Source organism: Ranitomeya imitator, chromosome 3 (assembly GCF_032444005.1).
Source record: "Ranitomeya imitator isolate aRanImi1 chromosome 3, aRanImi1.pri, whole genome shotgun sequence".
In the NCBI taxonomy this organism is placed as follows: domain Eukaryota; kingdom Metazoa; phylum Chordata; class Amphibia; order Anura; family Dendrobatidae; genus Ranitomeya; species Ranitomeya imitator.
Window position 1 is genome coordinate 742582129 of NC_091284.1, and position 27800 is coordinate 742609928.

General features: G+C 45.0%; 2 protein-coding genes across 3 annotated transcripts in view; both read right to left on the reverse strand.

Moving 5' to 3' along the window:
* Positions 1-19656, reverse strand: part of DHRS12 (dehydrogenase/reductase 12) — a 32325-nt gene extending 12669 nt beyond the window's left edge. Inside the window, exons 1-7 of the mRNA XM_069758885.1 lie at positions 19460-19656; positions 15163-15296; positions 7068-7150; positions 5543-5635; positions 4889-4970; positions 1922-1983; positions 586-690 (exon numbers count right to left, since the gene is read on the reverse strand). Coding sequence (XP_069614986.1) covers positions 586-690; positions 1922-1983; positions 4889-4970; positions 5543-5635; positions 7068-7150; positions 15163-15296; positions 19460-19515 — 615 coding nt within the window. The 5' untranslated portion in view covers positions 19516-19656. The remainder of the gene's footprint in view (positions 1-585; positions 691-1921; positions 1984-4888; positions 4971-5542; positions 5636-7067; positions 7151-15162; positions 15297-19459) is intronic.
* Positions 19657-25218: 5562 nt separating this feature from the next.
* The window catches only part of ATP7B (ATPase copper transporting beta), a 173488-nt gene continuing 170906 nt past the window's right edge, over positions 25219-27800 (reverse strand). The window contains exons 21-22 of one of the 2 annotated variants that reach the window (XM_069758888.1): positions 27390-27492; positions 25219-25682 (exon numbers count right to left, since the gene is read on the reverse strand). In XM_069758888.1, coding sequence (XP_069614989.1) covers positions 25424-25682; positions 27390-27492 — 362 coding nt within the window. In that variant the 3' untranslated portion in view covers positions 25219-25423. The remainder of the gene's footprint in view (positions 25683-27389; positions 27493-27800) is intronic. The other variant, XM_069758887.1, reaches the window with a different exon arrangement.

The window sequence follows — 27800 nt, forward strand, 5'->3', positions numbered from 1 at the left end:
TTACACAGAATTTTGCTGCCATGATATTAATCAAGGAAGGAGTGAGCTTTTTCAACTGTAGCTTAATTTCTAGGCAACTGGGAAGTCTGATCGCCAGCATCATACATAAGGCCCTCCGTATTAATGACATGTAAGTCTGCACCAGGCGATATGAAGCTGGGGGTTTGTACGGAACATGGCACGATACTGCAATGGGTTCCATGATTGGGGTCCTGGATTCCAATCTGAACAATGCCAACCCCTGCATCAATTATGTATGTTCTCCCCATGTTTGTGTGGGTTTCCTCCGGGTACTTCGGTTTCCTCCCACACTCGAAAGACATACTGATAGGGAATATAGATTGTATCACTGTCCACACAGACACTCAATGTCTGTACAATGCTGCTCTATATAAACAAGCATAATAAATGTTTTTTTTTTTTTTTTTTTTTATAAAGAATGCCCTTTTTTATGTTTTAGATGCATAGGAATGCATGGGCTCATTTCGCAGGTTTCCATCTAGAGCACAGTGAATATTTCAGGCACAAATCAAACATTTCCTACATAGTGTAATATTTTATTCTTGTGGAGCAGAGAGCACAGACCTTGTTTTGTGCATAAGCCATTGTTCCATCAAAAGTGCCTTTCTCGAACTGCAGATCTCCGACATTGAGTTTCTGAACCAGCATCCCGCCTGATGAGACCGTTACCTGAAACAACCCAGCAACAAGCGTCACATGCCAGGATCCCACGCTCGGTGCCAGGGCCACAATCATACAGGACATGCTGGCCAGCTGGGTGGCGGCACTCACCGCACACGACATGCTAACAACTGCTCTGGGAGTTGTTCATTGCTTGAGATCCGCATAATCCCTCCAATAAAATACCCCCAAATCTAACTTAAAAAGAAAAAAAAAAAAAAAAAAAAAATCGCCAATCGCTCACTTTCTGCGGCCAGATAAATACGTACAGTATGAGTACAGTGAAGAGCCTGGCAAATCACTCAATAACAGAAAAAATACCTGCTAGATAAATACAAAATTGTATAAAAAAAAAAAAAAATGTGTTCACTGAATGATCATTGGTGGTCTGACCTCTGGGACCCCCACCAGTCCGGAGAACAAAGGGGCTACAGCACCAATTCATAGTCCCATCTGAACAGGGATGTTTCCAGCAACCTGCGGCAATGCACTGTATGGGGCTGACTACAAATCCCAGCACAGCCGGGTGTCCAGGAGCACAAAAACTGAAAATTGGGAAAGGGGGCACAACACTGAGGCCGTGCTGCAGCCACTGCATTGTCAGAACAGGTGGAGATTGCAGTGATTATTAACACCCGGCTAAGAAATTGCATTGAAAAATGGTAGGTGTACAGGTAACCTCAAATTATAGCAAAAAGATCCAACAGGATGCAAAAACGCAGTGTTAGGTCTTGGAGGGCGTGAGAAAGTTATATCACTAATGTACAAAGAATTCAGACAGTCCCGGTCGCCTCTTCAGGCCCTGCACTACAAATATCAGTATTTTCCGGACTACTATGCTCATTTTCTTTGGAACTGTTCACATGCTGTGTTTTTGCCGTGAAAAAACCCCACAATAAATACAGTGTTTTCCCCTACCAGTAAAACAAGTGAGATTTGTGAAATCTTGTGCACATTCTGCTTATTTTTTTCCCTGCAGACTTAAACCATCAGTTTTTTTTCCCAATCTGTAGCACGTCTCTTCTTACAGCGGTTTTGCAACCATTCAAATTAATGGGTAAAATAAGCCAGTAAAAACACATTTCATGCAGCGTTTATTCCTGCAGAGAAATCTCAACGTGTACACATATCATTAGTCCGTTCCCAGTGATCGTACATTAATCCTATGGAAAAGTCATACGTCATCATAATGGAAAAACCCCTTTAATATTATCTGAGCAGTCAAGAACAGGGAACTTACGACTCTGGCGTCCTCTTCCTTCTCCAACGCAGGAAGCAGAGCTTTTGTAAGAATATACGTTCCTATGTGAGAACAGAAGACACAATGGTTTGGTAATGGTGCTGGAAGCAATGGCAGCCTATAAGGTCACAGTACTATTCCTTTATTTGTATCGGAGGACCAGGAATATGGACTTTATTTCACACAAGTTGTGAGAACAAATATAAATGTTTTTCCAAGAATCCAATTACATTAATACTTGGATAAGCATAAAGCCCCTTTAAAACAAAAATGGCTTCTGATCCTTTGAATTATTGTCTGAATGCATGGAAAAAAAAGTTAATCTTTGATCAAATTTGATAACTGATTGATGATTAGTTGCATTGATTAACGTCGCTGATATTGGTTATGCAGGTTTACATCGCTTTTTGTGAAAAATCCTGTAATTAAATGTTTAACAATCATGACTACCGTATATACTCGAGTATAAGCCGAGACCCCTAATTTTGCCACAAAAAACTGTGAAAACTTAGTGACTCGAGTATAAGCCTAGGGTGGAAAATGCAGCAGCTACCGGTAAATGTCAAAAATAAAAATAGATACCAATAAAAGTCAAAATAATTGAGACATCAGTAGGTTAAATGTTTTTGAATATCCATATTGAATCAGGAGCCACATATTATGCTCCATACAGTTCATGATGGGCCCCATAAGATGCTCCGTAGAAAATACGACCCATATAATGCTGCACAAATGCAGATTATGGCCCCATAAGATGCTCCATAGTCATTTGTCCCATATGCTGTTGCTTATGCAGAGGGCGGCGCGAACTAATCGCGTCACCGCGCCCTCTGACCTGAGCATCACTGCAAAGGATGCAGAAGACGCAGCGGTGGCTGGCGACGGTGGAACGGGGAGCAGGTGAATATCGTGCACTGCTTATACTCACCTGCTCCTGGCGCTGTCCCTGCTTCCCCGGCAGCTTCTTCCTGAAGTGAGCGGTCACATGGTACCGCTCATTACAGTCGGGTCCATATTCATTACGGTAATGAGTGGTACCATGTGACCACTCACTACAGGAAGAACCTGCCAGCGCCGGGGAAGCAGGGATCGCGCAAGGAGCAGGTGAGTATGCTTAGACAGCTGCCGCTCCACCTCCCCTGCTGACCCCTGGGTATGACTCGAGTATAAGGCTACTTTCACACTAGCGTCGTGCACTGCACATCGCAATGCGTCGTTTAGGAGAAAAAACACATCCTGCAAAATTGCTTGCAGGATGCGTTTTTCTCCATTGACTAACATTAGTGACGCATTGCAACGCTTTGCCACACGTCGCAACCGTCGTGCGACGGTTGCGCCGTGTTGTGGCGGATCGTCGGCAGCAAAAAACTTTAAATGTAACGTTTTTTGCTGCATTGTGTCCGCCATTTCCGACCGCGCATGCGCCATCGGAACTCCGCCCCCACCTCCCCGCAACTCACAATGGGGCAGCGGATGCGCTGGAAAAATGCATCCGCTGCCCCCGTTGTGCGGCGCTTGCACAGTATGCGTCGGAACGTCGGGCCGACGCAGCGCAACAGCCCCGTACCGACGCTAGTGTGAAAGTAGCCTAAGCTGAGAGGGGCAATTTCAGCCTAAAAAAAATTTCGGCATATATTAGCCTTTTTCAAGAGACTTCTGTCTATTTGTAAATATGTAGAGCAAAGAAATGGGGATCCCACTTAAAGTTACTGGAGCATGCTGCAAGAGTGTCCGGTAAAGAGGTCCGGGAAGGAGCTTTGTGACCGCTGACAAAGAAATTTTACAATTTTGTCTCCTGAGCACCTCATTGAGAGCAGTGAGCACCCTCTTAATCGTATTGTACCACCGTGTATCTCCTGATGTGCTGGGAGATTGGATATGGAGCTAGGAAGATTCCTGCAGTAAATGTAGCGGCTAAATAGGCGCTGATCCCACTGTAATAAGAGATAAAATACATATCATATAAACCATCATTAGAAAGGGAAGGGTATAATAACTCAGGGCAGCCGCAGCCACATGTTTTCGGGAAGCAAGGTGCCATTTATCAAACTACAAAAAGAATTAATGCTGCTTGTCAGAACCAATCCGTCATAAATACACTTAAATGCGCCAAAAGCCGCTGTATAGCCACAAAACCTAGTTCTGGATCAAGTAAAAAACACTTCTGTCAAAAGCAAAGTTACCAGCATAAATGTGATAAGCGCAGTATTGGAGGAGGTTTATGCTAATTAAATTGTGACCAGAAATGTGTTTAGCCAGAAACGCTCATCTCATCACATTTATGTCTCCGTACCAAATGTTGGTTACACCGCTTCTGACAAAAGTGTTTTACTTGATTTGGGAGCAGGGGTCATGGCTATATGAGCAGTTTTTGGCGCCCATTTAAGTGCATTTATAACAGATTACTTCTGACATCTACCATTATACCTCTTTTTTTGCTTGATAAGGGGTACCATCATTTACCCTGAAATGCATTGTTGCCATGAGTTTTTACATCAATCCCCTTTTATAATGGTGTTGTATATGATATTTCTTAAATTTATCCTATCTTACCATTAGAGGGTCTAGTACCTATTTCGCCACTACATTTCCCATAGGGAATCTATTGAAGTGGATGGCACGGAGCCACTGTACCATGCACAACCCACGGTCAGCATAGGCCATGTTTTCCAAGCAAAACTGAAAAGGTTCTTGTATATAGAGCCATGATAAGAGCACAAAGACAACATCTCCATAAGGGGCAGAACGTCTTGCCAATTACCCCTATACGTATTTGTTCTGCCACCTGTATCTCCAGTTGCCGCCATATATACATTTGATGCCAGGCTTCACTTTAGCTGTTGTACTGTAGGGAATGTGAATGTAATGTATCCAAAAAGCAATAAGACGTGAGATTGTTGCATCATTTATGTATTGTTTTATGTATCAAGAAGACACACAAGAAAAAAGAAAAATGTATTATTTTACCCAAGACATTGGTGGCAAAGTTCTTCTCTATTCCATCTTCTGTTAACTCGCGATTGTTCACCATACAGCCAGCATTGTTCACCTAGAAAGACAAGGAAATATACGATTTATATCCCAAATTATTAAAGGCATTATCTGTAGAGAAAAAAAACCACTGTCCATGTACAATAGTGTCCTTACTAATTTCCATCCTTCAGCAAACACGGCCATTGTGACATGTGACTGATGGCCGCCACTATTTGTGTCACGTTATCATCTATCAGGAATGGGCAAAACAGCAAGATTGCCAGCCACATGCAGTCAGGGATCGCCGACACTCATGGGGGTGATAAAGGGGCTGGCTTAGTTGTATGTACAAGTACAAGTGCCAGCCTATATCCCTCTGAGGCCAGCAGGAAAACATTGGAAGAAGAGGATGGCAGGACTTGTAGTCTTTCCACCCTGCCACAAAGAATGTGACGCGGACATATTAACGGAATTAAAAAAAAAAAAGTAGAGAAACGCGTCGGATACAGAATAATAACGTTTCATGTTATTGTGTTTGATAACCCCTTAATCCCTTTATAGGGACCATGAGCCAGTAAAGCAATATTGTTCTGGATGTGGGGAGAATAGGAAAAGAAAAGCCTGAAATGCGCAGATCGTACAACTCACCAGGACGTGCAGACGGTTCTCAGTCTTAAACTTCTCAGCAAATTCCCAGACTTCTTTTGGGTTAGACATATCCAGCAGGTGCACGGATACGCTCTGTAACAACACATGACACAGGGAATGTTGGGGAACAGACAGACACAGCACAGCCACGTTTCTCCTAAAAGCACCAAATCTAAGAACGTGAAATTTGTGCTTCCTCCTGAATCTGGTCCATACGGGACCGATTTACTGTCAGTGGCCGGAGCTGAAATAGGAATCTCTGCTACAACCTGGCTGAACTACTCAATGAGGTCACTAGGTCTACACGGCGTCCACGTATGCATCTTGTCTAGAATCTGCTGAAGTCATCCGACCAATGTAGGGTGCAATTTGGCATTTACCCCATTAGCTACCAGATAAAAAAACTATAGAGATGTGGAAAGTAAGTCACATGGCGCAGTCAGGCGGCCATATAAATCAGACAGAGATCGGAACACAGTGCCCGGACTGGCCGGCGGCTCTTCTGACAAACTCGGGACACCGGTTCGTGATCAGATTGAGATTCACAAACGTCAGCATGAGCCCCAAGACTTACAAACTCCCTATAAGACCATCATAGTGCGTTCACTGACAGATTCTCAGTTAACTCATGCTGCAGCCAGCAATAGACAGTACGAAACAGTGACCACAGAAGGTCAAAACGTTTTAATACAACCCAAGAGCAAAAATGATTTATAGTCCCAATTACTTGTGTTTAAGAAAAAAAATTGTCCCCAAAGCAGACAAGTCTTTTATGGCCTCTTGTATACAGTAGAAAAAACCTGCACAAATCCGACTATCTAATGTGCATGGGGGCCTCGTGAATCTCCTCTGACAAATGATGTTGAGGAAATGAAGGTTCAGTCATGCTGAATTTCAATGCTCAAGTGTTCTGCGCCAGTAAAATGAGCCATTGTCTGAGATGTCTGACACCAGATTACTCCCCCTACTGAAAACAGATGTCAGCTTGGACAGACCAGGCATTCATGAGTACAGGGAGGCTAGGAGGGAACGCGCTTATCTGAATGTTATGCGTTTCCTTGCAACACAAAATCAAATATTTAAAGGGGGTGTCCAGGACTATCTGTAGGCTGGGTCAGCATTATGAGACCAGTGGAGGACGGACCCCATAAAGCTCATGGAATGGGAGAAACTAAGGTACATGGCAATGGCCACTAAACATGGCACGGATCTACGGTGTTCGGCATCTCTTACAGAGCAGGGATCAGTAGATCTTATATTGATCAGTCCCCGAAAGACATCCCATGTTACAGTGTACACAAGGAAGGGCTACCTTGATGGGCAACAAATGCCACTTTCATAGCAGGAATGATGGACTTGTAAAGAGAACAAACTTTTCATGGATTACTCATAATAATAAGGTTGGAAATGTAAAATATCACTACACATTTCAGCCAAACATAGTGTTACCCCAATATCAGAGGTGGCCAGTGAGGCCTGTACTGTAGTGTTGTTTTATAGTTTGTTACCATTATTGCATCCTTACCTGATTCCCGCTACCTGCAATAATCTCTTTTTGTGCTTCTTCTGCTCGGTGTTTATTTCTACATACCAGATGAATGGTGCCACCTAGAAAAGAAAAATCCCTCATGAGCAATTACTGCTTTTGTTCTTTTATACATAAAAATAGAAAGTGTGTTCGGCGGGCACGTCAAAATGACGCACGGGGACGCATCCGCATACAACGCATGTCCCTGCGTACACCATGTTAACTATAGGTACGCAGGACGCATGCGGATCTTAAGGAAAGAAGTACGCAGGTCTACACTGCGCACAGAAACGCTAATGTCAGACCGGCCTTAACTACTCTTTTTGACTAAAGGTACCGTCACACTAAGCGACGCTGCAGCGATACCGACAACGATCCGGATCGCTGCAGCGTCGCTGTTTGGTTGCTGGAGAGCTGTCACACAGACAGCTCTCCAGCGATCAACGATGCCGAAGTCCCCGGGTAACCAGGGTAAACATTGGGTTACTAAGCGCAGGGCCGCGCTTAGTAACCCGATGTTTACCCCGGTTACCATCGTTAAAGTTAAAAAAAAAACAACCACTACATACTTACCTACCGCTGTCTGTCCCCGGCGCTGTGCTTCTCTGCCCTGTGTAAGCCCAGCGGCCGGAAAGCAGAGCGGTGACGTCACCGCTCTGCTTTCCGGCTGCCCGGCGCTCACAGCCAGAGCAGAGAAGCACAGCAGACAGCGGTAGGTAAGTATGTAGTGGTTGTTTTTTTTAACTTTAACGATGGTAACCAGGGTAAACATCGGGTTACTAAGCGCGGCCCTGCGCTTAGTAACCCGATGTTTACCCTGGTTACCAGCGAAGACATCGCTGAATCGGCGTCACACACGCCGATTCAGCGATGTCAGCGGGAGAGCCAGCGACGAAATAAAGTTCTGGCCTTTCTGCCCCGACCAACAATGTCACAGCAGGATCCTGATCACTGCTGCCTGTCACACTGGACGATATCGCTAGCCAGGACGCTGCAACGTCACGGATCGCTAGCGATATCGTCCAGTGTGACGGGGCCTTTATGTAGCTTTCCATTGAGACTCAGATGGATGTCTTTAATGGATAGGCTACTAAACTCCGCAGTAGCATCTTCGCATTAAACACCATTTTATGGTTTTGGATCTCCATCAGGGGCCTCCCAGTTTATGCAGAATTGCTGCAATAACTCAAGTGGTTTCATTAGTTGACTATACGCTTCACATATCCCTTGCGTCTAGACATCTATACGTTGTCGTTTGACTGCTGTTCCCAGCATGTATAGGATGCAACTTATTAGTATGCTGATATTGTACTACCTTTCAGCTCTATATTTTTGCATGCTATATGAAACGTATTTGCTTTCCAGCACTTTCGGATTGTAATATCCTGGTAAGTTACAAATCTTAGCAAATTCTCCGTGCATGTTATCTTGGAATTGTGAACGTCATGGGAATTGCTCTTTGCACTTCTACGAATTGCCGATACTTCATGTGATTTGTAAATCTCTTGTTCCTGCATATATCCTGGTCTAGGCGGATTGACTCATGTACGGGTTGCTGACGTCCTCTGCCTCCTTTCTTTGAAATGCAGTCATTCTTAACCCCTTTACCCCCAAGGGTGGTTTGCACGTTAATGACCAGGCCAATTTTTACAATTCTGACCACTGTCCCTTTATGAGGTTATAACTCTGGAACGCTTCAACGGATCCCAGTGATTCTGACATTGTTTTCTCGTGACATATTGTACTTCATGATAGTGGTAAAATTTCTTTGATAGTACCTGCGTTTATTTGTGAAAAAAACGGAAATTTGGCGAAAATTTTGAAAATTTCGCAATTTTCAAACTTTGAATTTTTATGCAATTAAATCACAGAGATATGTCACACAAAATACTTAATAAGTAACATTTCCCACATGTCTCCTTTACATCAGCATAATTTTGGAACCAATTTTTTTTTTTGTTAGGGAGTTATAAGGGTTAAAAGTTGACCAGCAATTTCTCATTTTTACAACACCATTTTTTTTTTAGGGACCACGTCTCATTTGAAGTCATTTTGAGGGGTCTATATGATAGAAAATGCCCAAGTGTGACACCATTCTAAAAACTGCACCCCTCAAGGTGCTCAAAACCACATTCAAGAAGTTTATTAACCCTTCAGGTGTTTAATAGGAATTTTTGGAATGTTTAAATAAAAATGAACATTTAACTTTTTTACACAAAAAATTTACTTCAGCTCCAATTTGTTTTATTTTACCAAGGGTAACAGGAGAAATTGGACCCAAAAAGTTGTCCAATTTGTCCTGAGTACGCTGATACCCCATATGTGGCAGTAAACCACTGTTTGGGCGCATGGGAGAGCTCGGAAGGGAAGGAGCGCAGTTTGACTTTTCAATGCAAAATTGACAGAAATTGAGATGGGACGCCATGTTGCGTTTGGAGAGCCACTGATGTGCCTAAACATTGAAACCCCCCACAAGTGACACCATTTTGGAAAGTAGACCCCCTAAGGAACTTATCTAGAGGTGTGGTGAGCACTTTGACCCACCAAGTGCTTCACAGAAGTTTATAATGCAGAACCGTAAAAATAAAAAATCATATTTTTTCACAAAAATTATATTTTTGCCCCCAATTTTTTATTTTTCCAAGGGTAAGAGAAGAAATTGGACCTCAAAAGTTGTTGTCCAATTTGTCCCGAGTACGCTGATACCCCATATGTGGCAGTAAACCACTGTTTGGGCGCATGGGAGAGCTCGGAAGGGAAGGAGCGCCGTTTGACTTTTCAATGCAAAATTGACAGGAATTGAGATGGGACGCCATGTTGCGTTTGGAGAGCCACTGATGTGCCTAAACATTGAAACCCCCCACAAGTGACACCATTTTGGAAAGTAGACCCCCTAAGGAACTTATCTAGAGGTGTGGTGAGCACTTTGACCCACCAAGGGCTTCACAGAAGTTTATAATGCAGAGCCATAAAAATAAAACAAAATTTTTTTCCCACAAAAATTATTTTTTAGCCCCCAGTTTTGTATTTTCCCTAGGGTAACAGGAGAAATTGGACCCCAAAAGTTGTTGTCCAATTTGTCCTGAGTACGCTGATACCCCATATGTGGGGGGGGAACCACCGTTTGGGCGCATGGGAGGGTTTGGAAGGGAAGGAGCGCCATTTGGAATGCAGACTTAGATGGAATGGTTTGCAGGCGTCACATTGCGTTTGCAGAGCCCCTAATGTACCTAAACAGTAGAAACCCCCCACAAGTGACCCCATATTGGAAACTAGACCCCTCAATGAACTTATCTAGATGTGTTGTGAGAACTTTGAACCCCCAAATGTTTCACTACAGTTTATAACGCAGAGCCGTGAAAATAAAAAATCTTTTTGTTTTCCCACAAAAATTATTTTTTAGCCCCCAGTTTTGTATTTTCCCAAGGGTAACAGGAGAAATTGGTCCACAAAAGTTGTTGTCCAATTTGTCCTGAGTACGCTGATACCCCATATGTTGGGGTAAACCCCTGTTTGGGCACACAGGAGAGCTCGGAAGGGAAGGAGCACTGTTTTACTTTTTCAACGCAGAATTGGCTGGAATTGAGATCGGACGCCATGTCGTGTTTGGAGAGCCCCTGATGTGCCGAAACAGTGGAAACCCCCCAATTATAACTGAAACCCTAATCTAAACACACCCCTAACCCTAATTCCAACGGTAACCCTAACCACACCTCTAACCCTGACACACCCCTAACCCTAATCCCAACCCTATTCCCAACTGTAAATGTAATCTAAACCCTAACCCTAACTTTAGCCCCAACCCTAACTGTAGCCCCAACCCTAACCCTAGCCCTAACCCTAGCCCTAACCCTAGCCCTAACCCTAACCCTAGCCCTAACCCTAGCCCTAACCCTAGCCCTAACCCTAGCCCTAGCCCTAGCCCTAACCCTAGCCCTAACCCTAACCCTAGCCCTAGCCCTAATGGGAAAATGGAAATAAATACATTTTTTTTTATTTTTCCCTAACTAAGGGGGTGATGAAGGGGCGTTTGATTTACTTTTATAGCGGGTTTTTTAGCGGATTTTTATGATTGGCAGCCGTCACACACTGAAAGACCCTTTTTATTGCAAAAAATATTTTTTGCAATACCACATTTTGAGAGCTATAATTTTTCCATATTTTGGTCCACAGAGTAATGTGAGGTCTTGTTTTTTGCGGGACGAGTTGACGTTTTTATTGAAAACATTTTTGGGCACGTGACATTTTTTTATCGCTTTTTATTCCGATTTTTGTGAGGAAGAATGACCAAAAGCCAGCTATTCATGAATTTCTATTGGGGGAGGCGTTTATACCGTTCTGCGTTTGGTAAAATTGATAAATCAGTTTTATTCTTCGGGTCAGTACGATTACAGCGATACCTCATTTATATCATTTTTTTATGGTTTGGTGCTTTTATACGATAAAAACTATTTTACAGAAAAAAATAATTATTTTTGCATCGCTTTATTCTCAGGACTATAACTTTTTTATTTTTTTGCTGATGATGCTGTATGGCGGCTCTTTTTTTGCGGGACAATATGACGCTTTCAGCGGTACCATGGTTATTTATATCTGTCCTTTTGATCGCGTGTTATTCCACTTTTTGTTCGGCGGTATGATAATAAAGCGTTGTTTTTTGCCTCGTTTTTTTTTCTTACGGTGTTTACTGAAGGGGTTAACTAGTGGGACAGTTTTATAGGTCGGGTCGTTACGGACGCGGCGATACTAAATATGTGTACTTTTATTGTTTTTTTTTTTTTATTTAGATGAAAAAATGTATTTATGGGAATAATATTTTTTTTTTTTTTTTCATTATTTTGGAATATTTTTTTTTATTTTTTTTTACACATTTGGAAAATTTTTTTTTTACTTTTTTACTTTGTCCCAGGGGGGGGACATCACAGATCAGTGATCTGACAGTTTGCACAGCACTCTGTCAGATCACTGATCTGACATGCAGCGCTGCAGCCTTCACAGTGCCTGCTCTGAGCAGGCTCTGTGAAGCCACCTCCCTCCCTGCAGGACCCGGATCCGCGGCCATCTTGGATCCGGGGCTCGAGCAGGGAGGGAGGTGAGGAGACCCTCGCAGCAACGCGATCACATCGCGTTGCTGCGGGGGGCTCAGGGAAGCCCGCAGGGAGCCCCCTCCCTGCGCGGTGCTTCCCTGCACCGCCGGCACATCGCGATCATCTTTGATCGCGGTGTGCCAGGGGTTAATGTGCCGGGGGCGGTCCGTGACCGCTCCTGGCACATAGTGCCGGATGTCAGCTGCGATAAGCAGCTGACACCCGGCCGCGATTCTACTTGTAGACTTGTCTAAGGCTACATTCACAATAGCGTCGGATTCAGCCCGTCGCAGTGCGTCGGGCCGAGGTTCCGACGCTAGCAGTGAATGCGCCGCACAACAGGTGCAGCGGATGCATTTTTCCTGCGCATCCGCTGCCCCATTGCGAGGTGCGGGGAGGTGGGGGGCAGAGTTCTGGCCGCGCATGCGCGGTCGGAAAAAGTGGTCCATTGGCAGCAAAAAACGTTACATGTAACGTTTTTTGCTCCCGGCAGTCCGCCACAACACGGCGCAACCGTCGCACGACGGTTGCGAAGTGTGTCAATGCGTCGCAATGCGTCGCTAATGTTAATCTATGGGGCAAAAACGCATCCTGCAAACAACTTTGTAGGATGCGTTTTTTCCTATAAATGACGCATTGCGACGTATTGCAAAAAACGCTAGTGTGAAAGTAGCCTTAAACGTACAAGTATCACTATACTATTATTTTGTTTTGGTTGCTTATTACATTCCTTCTCCTGTGATCTGGTGCATATTTTTCTCTTTAGAACAACACATATTGGCACCTTATATTTATTGCTGAACCATTTTTGTTTATTCATATGTCCATTGGAAACACTGGTTCTGCATGCACAAATATTATCGGTTACTATTGCAGTCAGTCATGTTTCTCATAGTCTTTGTATTTAGGTATCCATCTAAGGCTACGTTCAGACTAGCGTTGTGCTAGTGTGCGTCGGGTTAGCGTCGGGCGACGCAGCGGCGACGCACGCGTCATGCGCCCATGTTTAACATGGGGGACGCATGCGTTTTTGTTTGTTGCGTTTTGCGACGCATGCGTCTTTTTTGCCGCAAGCGTCGGACCAAGAAAACGCAACAAGTTGCATTTTTCTTGCGTCCGATTTTCGGCAAAAAACGACGCACGCGTCACAAAACGCAGCGTTTTTGCGTGCGTTTTGCCGCGTTTTTGCGTGCGTTGCGTCGCCGACGCAGCGGCGCACAACGCTAGTCTGAACGTAGCCTTAGGTTATCTTATTGACTCCAGCTAGAAGTAGGATATGGTCTCCTTTGTACAAATATGGCATGCTGATACGATAGTATTTCTTTATCACTACTGGTTTAACCCCTTAGTGACCGAGCCAAATTTTTGAAATCTGACCAGTGTCACTTTATGTGGCAATAACTCTGCAACGCTTCAACAAATCCCAGTGATTTTGAGACTGTTTTTTCGTGACACATTATACTTTATGATAATGGTAAATTTTGTTCAACATTTTTGGTGTTTATTTATAAAAAATATCAAAAATTTGAGAAAAATGTTAAAAAATTAGCAATTTTCTAAATTTGAATGATTATCCCTTTAATCCAGATAGTCATACAACAGCAAACCATTAATAAATAACATTTCCCACGTCTGCTTTACATCAGCACCATTTGTAAAATGTTATTTTATTTTGTTAGCATTTTAAGAGGTTTAAAAATGTAGCAGCAATTTTTCATTTTTTCAAAGAAATTTACCACATTTATTTTTTAGGGACTTATCCATGTTTGAAGTGACTTTAGGGGTCCCATATATTGGGAAACCCACAAACGTGATACCATTTTAAAAACAGCACCCCTAAACATATTGAAAACTGCTGTCAGGTAGTTTATTAACCCTTCAGGTGCTTTACAGGAATTAATGCAAAGTGGCATGACAGAAATGAAAATGTGTATTTTTACCACCTAAATGTTGCTAACTTCTAAACAGATTACTACAGCCGTCAGACTCTAAGGCCGCTATTTGGTCATGAATTGCCATGGCAAACATCAGGACCACACAATCATGATCTGAGGGCACCAATTGTGACAAAGAAGAAGCCCCCACACTCTGTTAACCATTTATAATGATGTAGTCACTATTGACAGCAGCATCTAAGGGGTTAAACAGATTTAGATGGTGCAAATACTGATCGTGGCTGATGCAGAAAGTTGTCAGCTATAGTGTACAGCCAATAAAAATATCCTCATATCACCAAGATCCCTCCATCACTATATAAATGGGCACCAAAAAAGAAAGCATGAGGAGGCTGGATCACAACCGAGTAAGCATATAAAAACAATGAATTTATTAGTATCAAAAACATATAAAACATACACATAACATCTACAATAATATGGTGAGATACAGTAACAATGAGATCATAACATAGCCAGAGACTAGAGAGACTCCCCACTGAATAACTATCAGAACAATCACACTAGTGCGTATAATCTAAACATGACAAATTGTACTTACAGCCGCTAATCTGGCTCATATGCAGGATCTAATACGTATATATATCCACTCGGCCCCTAGCCACATATAAATATCGGTCAAGTTCCCCTATATCATGTAGCTAGCACGGCTCCACATACAATTGTAAAAAAACTCTCATTATACCTGCTGTCATGTTGGTCACCAGAAAGAGAAGGGGGGGTCACTCAGCCAAAGCGCACCTCGACGCGCGTTTCGCTGTCTTACCAGCTTCGTCAGTAACACACACGCCTTGTGTGTGGCCGTTCTGCGTTCAGGTGGAATGTGGGGTGAAGAAAAAAAAAAAAAAAGTATCTTCCATTCACTTCAATCACGAGTCACAGCACAAGTGCAGACACTTCTCTCATGGTCAATGAGACCAAGCGCTCCTATTTTTAGGATTGGTCATGGTCCCTGCAGATGAATTACCATTTTAAATGACCATGCACCTACGGGTAACTTCTGGTGATACTGCCATGTTCAGTCTTGTATTTCGGTGACCATAAACTTACCCTTTTTAGCAATTGCCAGAGCAGTTGCTTTGCCGATGCCGCTATTTGCTCCTGTGATCATGTAAGACCTTCCCGTAACATCAACTTGTAAATCTTCAGCAGCAAAATGCTTGGCGGCCGCCTCATATCCACCTCTACAAGACACAAGACAGCCCCCGTTACTGTGACTTACTTAGTAACATGATTATCACACATTACACCACTCCAATCATGGCATACAGCGACAGGTAGTGCAAATACAGATCGAAACGGCCTTCACCATTGTAAACACATTTTACAGCTTTTACATATAGTAAAGATATTTTTAAAAACAGAATTCTTGTACATGACCTCATTAAAGGGGTTATCCAGAAAGATAAAACACATCACTTATCCTTAGGATAAGCCGTCAATATTGGACTTGTGGTGGTCCAACTCTTGCTATTTCAGCTGACTAGTTTGAAGGGGCCGTGATGCTCTGGTGGTCCTCTTGATTGTTTACCAGACACATCCCCATACTTTTAGTAATGGCTATGCCAGAAGAGCAGAGTCCTATTTAAGTGATTGGGACTGAGCCGTCCCACCCACTGAGCAGTATTACAAACTGAGCGGTATCACCCACTGAGCCATCCCACCCACTGAGCCATCCCACCCACTGAGCCATTTCACCCACTGAGCTGCATCACCCACTGAGCCATCCCACCCAGTCATATCACCCATTGAGTCATATCACCCACTGAGCCATATCACCCACTGAGCCATATCACCCACTGAATCATCCCACCCGAGCCATATCACCCACTGAGCCATATCACCCACTGAGCCATATCACCCACTGAATCATCCCACCCGAGCCATATCACCCACTGAGCCATATCACCCACTGAGCCATATCACCCACTGAGTCATATCACCCAGAGTCATATCACCCACTGAGCCATATCACCCACTGAACCATATCACCCACTGAGTCATATCACCCACTGAATCATCCCACCCGAGCCATGGGCTCACACTATTTGATTATATCAAATTCTGTGCAAAGCGTCTCTTAAATATTTTCCTAATGTTCAAAAGCCATTTTGCTATTCATATATTTCATATTAGACATGCTTTTGCACAATAGAGTGCAACCTTTTTTGTATATTCATGTATGGAGGTAGCTGCTCCTGGTATGCACCTATTCACACTAGTTTGGATGTGCGAGTCTTTTTTTTGTCATATCACCCACTGAGCCATATCACCCACTGAATCATCCCACCCGAGCCATCCCACCCACTGAGCCGTATCACCCACTGAGCCGTATCACCCATCACAGACTGTTCAAAACAAACAATTTAGCGGATGTAGCGCTGGACAGTTCGGGCCCTGATCTAATATTTACTATCTTATGTGTATAGAAGTGTCCCAACTTTACTCAAATAGAAAAAGTTGAAAAGAGGAAAACAAGCAAAAAAAAGCAACAAAACTGTCCTTGATTTCAATACAATTGCTCCTATTTTCCTATTTAAGGCTTGGATTCATGCTGCTTGCACTTCAGGCAGCATTAATCAGATGACAGATTCCTATATTGATGCAATCCTTTTCCCTGGGTCTCTATTATCAGTGGTGATTTCTGCTTGTTGGAAAATGGAATTGGGAATCTTTCATCAGTCCATGAGCACAGATCTGTCAATCTCTATAGTAGATAACGAGATTATATCAGTGCCACGCCCGCTGCCGTGTGCGCTACAAATCGGGCTCGGCTTTCTAGTAAAGTTTCCAGGCACATTAGACTGTGAGAACACGGTTCTGGATAACAGGACTGCAGTCCAGGCAGTAAAGCTGGATATATACATGAGAGTGGGGCTTTTGACTTCTCCGATCCTGCTCTCCTTCCACATCAGGGACGGACATATAATTGGGACGGCCTGTTCAGGGACACAAGGCCCCCGGAGGTTAGGGGACCCACCTTCTCCTCCATAGCAGGTGGAATTGTGCATTACAGTTGAGTCTTTGGACTGCACAGGGCACATGTATTATTCCTGCACAGGACCCTGTCCTGCCTGTGTCCAGCACTGTTCCACATCATCTGTCAGGGAAGATTGGAGAAGCAAACGTACACGTCAGGTGGGGGGGTACATGCTGCTGAAATCAGCAGGGTCATCCAATTTTTATTTGTATTGTGGCCTTTACACTGATCTATCATGAGACCGTGTAACATGTGGTTGGGCAGAAGCTGCGAGAGCAATGGATGGTCTTCAGTCTCTCCCCTTCAGCTGATAGCGAGGGTCCGAAGCAGAGGATCCCCATCTATGACTTGTAGATGGATAAATGGGGTCTTCTAAGGGTGACCACTGAGCCACACAGCCAGTCAGAGCATGTCTACAAAAATTAGTGATAAGAGCCGCGGACTGGAACATATCTGTGAGCGGTTACAGAAAAGGACTGTACACATCAGAGAGCTGAGACATGGGGAAGAGCCGGAAAACGCGGGGGGAAGAAGAGACGGAAAACAAGGAGGAAGAGCCGAATAACCCGGGGGGAAGAGCCGGAAAACGCGGGGGGAAGAAGAGACGGAAAACAAGGAGGGAGAGCCGAATAACCCGGGGGGGGGGGGGGGGGGGGAGAGCCGGAAAACGCGGGGGGAAGAAGAGACGGAAAACAAGGAGGGAGAGCCGAATAACCCGGGGGGAAGAGCCGGAAAACGTGGGGGGAAGAAGAGACTGAAAACCTGGGGGAAGAGCCGAATAACCCGGGGGGAAGAGCCGGAAAACCCGGGGGGGGAAGAGCCGGAAAACCCGGGGGGGAAGAGCCGGAAAACCTGGGGGGGAAGATCCGGAAAACCCGGGGGGGGGGGGGGGGGGGGGGGGGGGGGGGGGAAGAGCCGGAAAACCCGGGGGGAGGAGACGGAAAACGCGGGGGGGAAGAAGAGACTGAAAACCTGGGGGAAGAAGAGCCGGAAAACAAGGAGGAAGAGCCGAATAACCCGGGGGGGGGGGGGGGAAGAGCCGGAAAACCCGGGGGGGGGGGGGGGGGGAAGAGCCGGAAAACGTGGGGGGAAGAAGAGACTGAAAACCTGGGGGAAGAAGAGACGAAAAACAAGGAGGAAGAGCCGAATAACCCGGGGGGGGGGGGGGGAAGAGCCGGAAAACCCGGGGGGGGGGGGAAGAGCCGGAAAACGTGGGGGGAAGAAGAGACTGAAAACCTGGGGGAAGAAGAGACGGAAAACAAGGAGGAAGAGCCGGAAAACCCGGGGGGGGGGAGGAAGAGCTGGAAAACCCTGGGGGGGAGGGGGGGTTGGGAAGAGCTGGAAAACCCGGGGGGGGGGGGGGGGGAAGAGCCGGAAAACGGAAAACGTGGGGGGAAGAAGAGACTGAAAACCTGGGGGAAGAAGAGACGGAAAACAAGGAGGAAGAGCCGAATAACCCGGGGGAAGAGCCGGAAAACCCGGGGGGGGAAGAGCCGGAAAACCCAGGGGGGGAAGAGCCGGAAAACCCGGGGGGGGAAGAGCCGGAAAACCCGGGGGGGGAAGAGCCGGAAAACCCGGGGGGGAAGAGCCGGAAAACCCGGGGGGGGGGGGGGAAGAGCCGGAAAACCCGGGGGAGGAGCCAGATAACCCGGGGAAAGAGCTGGAAAACAAGGAGGAAGAGCCGAATAACCCGGGGGAAGAGCTGGATAACGGGGAAGAGCCGGATAACACGGTGATACGGTTCTATCAAAGTCTCCATTGCTTCCATAGGAAAAATAGGAGCAAATCTTACAGAATTTGGGATGTTGCCTCCAATACAAATGTAACTACCCAATCGGACCATATACTAATGGCAGCGACCTGCAGTGTGCAGGCCCCGAGCAGGAGACGACATAAGAACGCAAGCTTCCAATAACACGAGGGTACTCATTGACCACCTCCATATCCCACCACCCGCACAGTGGTGCGCCTTTTGCCTCTATGCGCCTGCTGCACCAGGGGTCTCTGCACTGTGACATTGCATTTGGCCGTGTTCACACAGCGAGTTTTGCCGTGATGTTCCAAAATCGCTGAAAAGATGCTGCAGTTCCACAGCGAGCGGCCCGGGCTCAGTGTAGGGCACACACCCCAACAGGTAGCGTCAGTCTGAGGTACCACAGCAGCCATCCCGAAATATCCAACCTGTGAGAGAGAGGGCATCACTACACAGCAAACTCCAGAGAGACCGGGACTGGCCTGGAGCAGGTGTGTGCTCGTGTATGTGTGTAATATAATATATAATGTGTGTATATATATATATCGCACACATACAAACACAGAGCTGCAGACTAGAGCCGCAGCATTGCCGGCACCTTGCACCGCACTTACTTCGTGTACTCCCGCAGCCCCTTCACAAACCACACGGTGTTCCTATAGACAGACATGTCTGCAGTGTCCCGTCCTCCCTCACCCTCCCTCCATTACGGCGGACACGCCCGGCCGGGACGTCACCGGCATATGTAACCAGCGGCCGCCCTGTTGTGTAGCTGCTCCCGGCCGCTGCGGTCACATAAGTGCCCGGCTCCCTCAGCAGCTTCCCGCCCTCCCCGTTTCGCCTCTTGCACAGCTCACAGCGTTATATAAATGTCATCATTGACCTGCAGGGATGTCGGGAGTTGTAGTTCTTCAGCCTCCATTCCTCAGCAGAGTGTGAACGGAGACTATTGAGCTGTGGTGAAGCTATGGAGAGGACAGTCACATACACAGGCCAATGTGCCGCCATTATGTAGCACCTGTTATTATCAGCCCATCCTTCCCCACACAGCATTACTTGGCACTATGGCTGGGCAGAGCAGTGTGACGGGTAGTGCCATGGCTAGCTCTCTCTGCAGTGCTACAGCTTATGCTGGTGATACAAATACCCTGCACTGTGCATTAGGCCTCATTAACGTCTGGTTTTGTATATACCGTCAAGGCTGAAACTGTTGGCGCCCTTCAAATTGTTCCAGAAAATTAAGTTTTTCTCCCAGAAAATTATTTCCATTACACGTTTTATTATACACACATTTATTACACAAAAAATATTGGGGGGGAAAAGGCAAATTAGACAATTTCACACAAAAAAAACAAACAAAACAAAATGGGGATAACAAAATAGTTTCAAGGGTGCCAACAGTTTCGGCCATGACTGTACATGTTCCATCTGTACCCATTATATAGTCTAGGGTGCTATACATGTCGGTGCTTTTTGTCGGAGACATGTCCGTTCTTGATCAAAGTCATGGATCAAAACCCCCAGGTAAAAGTCTGTCCATGACAATAAGGGACAACATACAGCTGCCATTATTGTGCGGTCCTGATTTGTACATTGTTACGGCGCAGTCAGACGGACACAGACGACAATCACACCCCAATACTAGGACTGGCCGGCGGCTCTCCTGACCCGTACGTATTTCTATGCAGCGGTCACGCTCAGGTCAGGAGAGCCGACAGCCAGTCCGAGGATTGCGATAGTCGTTCATATACGCGTCTAAAGCCGCGTTCCGACAAGTGGATGAAAAAGTGATCCGTTTTTCTGGATGAAAAATAAAAAAAAGGACAGCGTTGTCTCACAAGGACACTCAACTCGTGTGAAAAAAAAACCTCTTGTCTAAAGAGTCCTATACATCGGTCAGTGTGCCGTCCGTCCGCTATCCAATGTTAATTTGGACAGTGCCGGTATGTAAAATACGCTTTTCTGATCCTGGACATACTATGTGAGTCCCCGCCGCTGCACGTCTCGCTGCTGTTCAATGGCCGCAACACATGCAGGGGTGGCCTGTTAGGTAATCCCTGCATGTTGTGGCTGTCGGACAGCCGTGAGAGGCGCAGCCATGGGGACTGGAACATTCGGGCACGCCGTAGACACTTAGCACACGAGCGTGCTCCAATAAGACTACGTTCACATTTGCGTTGTGCGGTGCAAATGTAAACGCATGCACAACGCAGCGTTTTGTGACGCATGCTTCCACTTTTGCATGGTTTTTGACGCAGAAAAAAACTGCATCATGCAGCGTCCTCTGCGCCCTGACGCATGCGTCACAAAAGGCAAGTGCAACGCATGTCCATGCGCCCCCCATGTTAATTATAGGGGTACATGACACATGCGTCGCCGCGGCTGCGCCCGACGCAACGCTAATGTGAACATAGCCTAACACATTGTCGGAGCATGCTCCCTCATCACTAGTGCCATTTTATATGGAATCATTGCCGTGCCAAATGTCACACTGAAATATTTATCTGCAGATACTGGATTGTGATAAAGTGGAATATGGCTCTGATCGCACAGACGGCACAGCTTCCATTGTATCTCATCCAGGGACGACGCGTTTGGCGTACAAGACCTGTGTTTGGAAAATGCACAAGGGAATAATCCACATATAAAAAATACATCTTTTATTGGGATCATACAAATTCATATTAAAATTGAATTAAAAATGTAGACAGGCGTCATATAATGGAAAGCAGATACATTTATATAAAACGATAAAGGCAAGAAGTTCTATAAAAAAACACAACCTCAAGAAATGCCCGTCTATTACTATAAAGTAATTGCCCCCCGTTATCCTATTATTGCTCACGGTCACATGGGTAATGAAATATGCTGCAGAGAAAGAACCAAAGTCCGACCTGTCCTCTCCGCACCGTCTGTAGCAGCCATGCAGCTGTATGAGCATAGAAGCCATAGGCTGTGCATGCCGAGTCCCATCGTATACATTTGGAATAATGATGACTTCTCTTTTCGCAGATCTGCAGTCTTACTATTGTGTCAGAGGGTGTAACAGATCCCACATGTTCTGCTCTAGGGTCTCGCTGTGGCAGGAAAACAATTATATTACAAAAACCAAAATAAATAGGTCTTCATTTTCGATTTACATGATTTCCATTGCATTGCAAGTATTTCCATACCTAGCATCGCTATACATTCCCACACTGTTATTACAGTCTTTGTCACATTATAAAGGAGAAATCATATTTTTTTTAGCTTATAACTGCTTTAGAAGGAAAATTGTGTATATCAGTCTAATTAAAGGGAATCTAAAAAATTAGATTTTTGATGCGAGAGCAGCATGAAGTAGAGGCAGAGATGTGTCACTTACTCGGCTGCTTGCTGTAGTTTTGACAAAATCACCATTTTCTTTGCTGCAGATCTTCCAGTTCTAGGAATGCTGCTCTCTATATAACCCTGGCCACGCCACCGATTGGCAGCTTCTGGATGTTCACTGTGCATAGGCAGAAATCTGCCAATTAGTGGTGGGGGCGTGGTTGGACTAACTGGCAGCAGGTTTACTAGTCATCAACTGATAATCTTCTGATAAAGCAGTGATTTTATAAAAACTACACTAAGCAGCTCAATAAGTGACACATCACTAAAATCAGGGTCTCTGTCTCAACAATATGCAGTTCCCAGATGAGGTAGTAAAAGCTTGGAGACACATTCCCATTAGACCCATCTTCAATCATGGCGGAGAGCTCAGCTTCACGTGTCTACGTCTTTTCTACTGGTTGTCCTAGGTCTCCTCACCAGCGCTCCCACTGACAAACTTCTGACTTGTCTTCATGACTTGTCGAACGTTTTCTAAAAGTGCAGTTAGATTCAGAATTCCTGTCATAGTGATTGGAGAAAATTTCTTCAAATTTCTAGCAGAGATTTTCAAGGTACTGTATACATTTCCTGAGCTAGCTATATAAATGTGACTGTAGTTTAACCCTTCAATCACTTGGTGGGTTAACCCTTTGCAGCACAACTTAGTGATTTACATTACTAAGCGTTTACTAGAATGCCTTCATCAGTGCAGCAGCCGGAACGTGTGTTGAGATGCGCTGAGCTACGCGTTTCCCCTTCATGCATATTGATAGGTGATGCCATAGATTCCTGATCACGTGGGCCTCCTGATACAACTATAATCCACAGATTAAATCGCACACGGCACGCTCTCACCTGGCTGTCATTCTTCTTAAAAGGGGGGAGATCCAGAATTGGAAGCCCAGAGCCGCGCTCGTCTAAGGGTTGTGTAGGATACTGCAGCTCCGACCCGGTCACGTCAGTGGAGGTGAGGTACAGTATCACACACAATCCATATTTCTCTTAAAATCAGCCATGTTTTTGTAATCTTATATATTATAGAGACAGAATATTGGGTATTACAGCATATAAACTTGTGTCTAAGGTCAGATTTTCGACTGCAGTGAAGCGACCAGCCGCTGGTCTCCTGATCCGACTTTCAAAAGCCTTATAGGCATATATGGGGGGTGTTGGGTTTCGGTGAGCACCCCGGCAGCCAGCTTGTGAATCACAGGCCATACTTGGATCATGAAACATGGATGGGTGAATCAGACTAAGCTAATAATTAGAAGCCAGATGTCGTCATTAGCGAAATCATGTGTAATACGAAGAGAAGATTTTCACTGCCTCCCAAAAATTATCCATTACACCGAGGCTCAATCTCCATAGTGTGTAATTCTGGAAAGGTGTGCAGCATTTAAGCCTTTCAGGAGGGCATCGCTCCTCGGCCTCGCTGCTTCTGGCTTGTTGGGAGGCGATGCGCTCCTGTTAAATAGCTTGTTCTAACCAGCAGCATAGCGCCACCACTGGCACGAAATGTGCACTGCGCCGTGCTGGAAACTGATGCTGTAACCTTAAGGGTATGTTCACACGTTCCTGATTTCCATCCTTTTTTTTTCAGGACTGTTTTTTAAAAAACTGCAGCTCTTGGCAGAAAACGCAGGTCCTTTTTTTGGTCCTTTTTTTGATCCTTTTTTTTATGCAGTTTTCTATGCAGAGACTGTGTGTTTCCTAGGAAGCTTTTTAGGGCTAAAATGGCTGAAAATACCCTAACCCTACCCCTAACCCTACCCCTACCCCTAACCCTACCCCTATTCTAACCTTAGTGAAAAAAAAAAAAAAAAAAATTCTTAATTTTTTTATTGTCCCTACCAATGGGGGTGACAAAGGGGGGGCGGTGTCATTTATTATTTTTTTATTTTGATCACTGAGATACGTTATATCTCAGTGATCAAAATGCACTTTGGAGCGAATCTGCCGGCCGGCAGATTCGGCGGGCGCACTGCGCATGCGCCCGCCATTTTGCAAGATGGCGGCGCCCAGGGAGAAGACGGCCGGGCACGGGGGGGGCATCGGAGCACGGGGGGGGGACATCGGAGCACGGGGGAGGGGCATCGGAGCATGGGGGGGTGGGATCGGGGCAGCCACACTTCACCCACGCACTTCCGCCAGCTTCCCCGCACTTCCTGCTGCAGCGGTTCTGCACCACGAACCGCAATAAAACCCGCAGATCTATTTTTGATCTGCGGGTTTTACTGCGGGTTTGACCTCACAATGGAGGTCTATGGGTGCAGAACCGCTGCGGCTCCGAAAAAAGAAGTGACATGGTACTTCTTTTTTCCCGCAGCTATTCAGCGCGGCTTTTTTTTTTAAATTCAGGATCATGTGCACAGTGGTTCCTGTTTTCCATAGGGTACATTGTACTGTACCCTGCATGGAAAACAGCTGCGGAACCGCAGCGGCAAAAACGCTGCGGTTCCGCAGTAAAAAACGCACTGTGTGAACATGGCCTTAGTGTTTTTTTTCTGCGCTGCAGGTGGAGATCTACAAAAGGATCCAGGATAGAAGAAACGCTGTTTAAGATCTACGTGTTTCCAAGTTATATTCTTCCTCAGGATACAACTACAGTCTGTAGTTATATACTGAGGAAGAAGTTGGATAATTTCGAAACGTATAGATCTTAAACAGCGTTTCTTCTATCCGGTGTGTCAGGTGAGCAAGCAGTCACTCCACAACAATATCATTTTTGCGCCCTATTGTGCTCTTTTTTTCTCAAAAGCTTTTTTTGGTACGTGCTGCAAACAGGAACCGTTCTGTGTCCGCACCATCGCAGGCGCACATCCACAATAAAGCAGAATGGATGCAGCGAGATTCTGTAAGAATCTGAGCAGCGCTTACAAGCTCTTTTAGGAAGGAGACCAACCACCCCTGACAGACTATAGTGGTGGCTAGTAACCCACCCAACGTGCAGTAAACTATAGAAATAAAAATCCCTCTGTAATGAACTTCTTATATTCTGCCAAGAACAAATTTCCTTTTTTTTGCGAGCACTTTGTAATTTTAACCATTAAAGAACTTGAAAATACAAGCCAAGAACACCAGCATGTTCTCATACATACACTTTTATCCATTTTGCTCTCCCTATAGTGCTTCAGTGTAGCAGTTTTGCCCACTATTCCAGTGCATGTGATGAGTAGTCTCATTATTATAGATAATGGTCCTTCATGTCTTGGTGTAAACCCATGTCGCTACATGTACAGATCATCCTCAGCCTCGTTGAGGAGAAGAGACCACTTGTCTTGTCTGTCGCCTGTTAGTGAATCTTGCCGCGTGTTTCTGCTGGATGACGCTTGGCTGATGTAGCTGATCTGGTCCCAGGCGCTGGCCATTGGGATATCTCTTCTCCGGTCATCCATCCCGACATGAACACTTATCTGTGATGGGGTAAGAGGCTTCATGAGCCCCTGGGCTCGAGCTTCATATCGCTCAGATTCTGGTTTCCTGTAGCTGAGAGATCAGAGAGATGTCATAATAGTACAAGTCCATAACTTAATATCACCATCATCAGATTTAAAGGCAGAGTCCATCTCTTTGCTGGGCCAGTTGATCAATATGGGCAGCAATAAGAACATATAACATCGTGCTAACATAAAATCCTGTAACACAAGATAAACAAGCATGTAGTTAAAGGGAATCTGTCACCAGGTTTTCACCACCTTATTTGGGGGAAGCATATTGTAAGGGCCCAGACCCTAATTACGGAGATCTCATGCACTGGGCTGCTTTTTTGTTTTGGTAAAATAGTTTTATCAGCAGGAGATTATCATCAGAGGAGTAGTGAACCTGCTGCCAGGTAGTCTTCCATATAAATGAGCTCTGTATAACCCCACCCCCACCACTGATTGTATAACCCCGCCCACACCACTGATTGTATAACCCCACCCACACCACTGATTGTATAACCCCGCCCACACCACTGATGGCTTCCAGAGCTCAGCATTTAGAGAACTGCTAGATCTGCAGCAGTACAACAGAAGAACCTACGTATGGAAGTCAAAATATCAATAAATACAGATAAAGTACCAATGAAAAAAGGCCAAAAAAATTATTAAAATGAATGTGATACTTGAAATTAATGAAGAGACAAAGTCAAACGATGACAATCAAATAAAATGCCTTTATTAAAAAATAAAGGCATTTTATTTGATTGTCATCATTTGACTTCGTCTCTTCATTAATTTCAAGTATCACATTCATTTTAATAATTTTTTTGGCCTTTTTTCATTGGTACTTTATCTGTATTTATTGATATTTTGACTTCCATACGTAGGTTCTTCTGTTGTATTTATAACCGAATGGTCTGCCATTCATTTATTTAGTGGGGATAGTTCTTCACGTGCATTCTATCCGGCACTTTGGGCACAATCGCACTACTACTATTTTATTATTATTTTTATTTAGCCTATAAATCTTGCCCGTTTGATTTTATACTGTCCACTACTATCGTTCTAGATCTGCAGCAGAGAAAGTGATTTTATCAAAATGACAGCAAGAAGCCCAGTAAATGACACATCACTGGAATCAGGGTCTATGCCCCTACATTATGCTCCTCTCAGATGAGATAGTAAAAACCTGGTGTCAGATACCTTTTAATGGGGAGTTGGTTGCCTTGTAATAACCTCCGCATGCCAAAAAATTATATATATTTAAATATATAAAAAACGTAGAGTTCAGCAAAAATGATTCACAAGACCCTGCAATCCTCTGACTACCTGGTAGCATATCTGGCACCTTTTCCCGTGAGTAGCCTGGCACAAAGTTATCCAAAGAGGTGCCAAGGATGCCAGCAGGTAGTAGGAGGTTCACAGGGCTCCGGTCCAGGGGCCACTGACTACCAACGTGACAGCTGCGCCACAGACTGAGAAGCTTTTGTCTTAGCTTTAATTAAATTCTTATTAAAAGGATCAATTGTCTTCTCAAAAGTGTCGAGTGTTGTAAACCAACATACCTGATCCTTTTTCCCCCAATATCATCTACTGGGATAGAGTCAAGAGGCCCCCATATTCATGAGCCACAAGCAGATGTTTGGCTGGTCCTACTCAAATCACTAGGATTGATTAATTAAAACCTTAACATAATTGCAAGGATTTTGGCTAAGTAAATTTTAGTAACTTATACGACTCTGGTATTACGTTTGAACACATTAGAGCTTACCACTTCAGTTGCAAAGAGGACAAAACCACTGAGACAGAGGAGGCTGCCATAGCCGCTGATCCCATCCATGGCTGTAACACCAATCCCACCGGCAGGAACACACCTAGTGAAGACAAGATAAATATAATCCTTGGCATTTATATTAGCCGAGAGGTGCAAACCATAAAGACCCAGTCACACAAGGAGCGTAAGGCCATGTTCACACAGTGCGTTTTTTACCGCGGAACCGCGGCGGTTTTGCCGCTGCGGTTCCGCAGCTGTTTTCCATGCAGGGTACAGTACACTGTACCCTATGGAAAACAGGACACACTGTGCACATGGTCCGGAAATTGTAAAAAAAAAGACGCGCTGAATAGCTCCCGGAAAAAAGAAGGAGCATGTCAATTCTTTTTCCGGAGCCGCAGCGGTTCT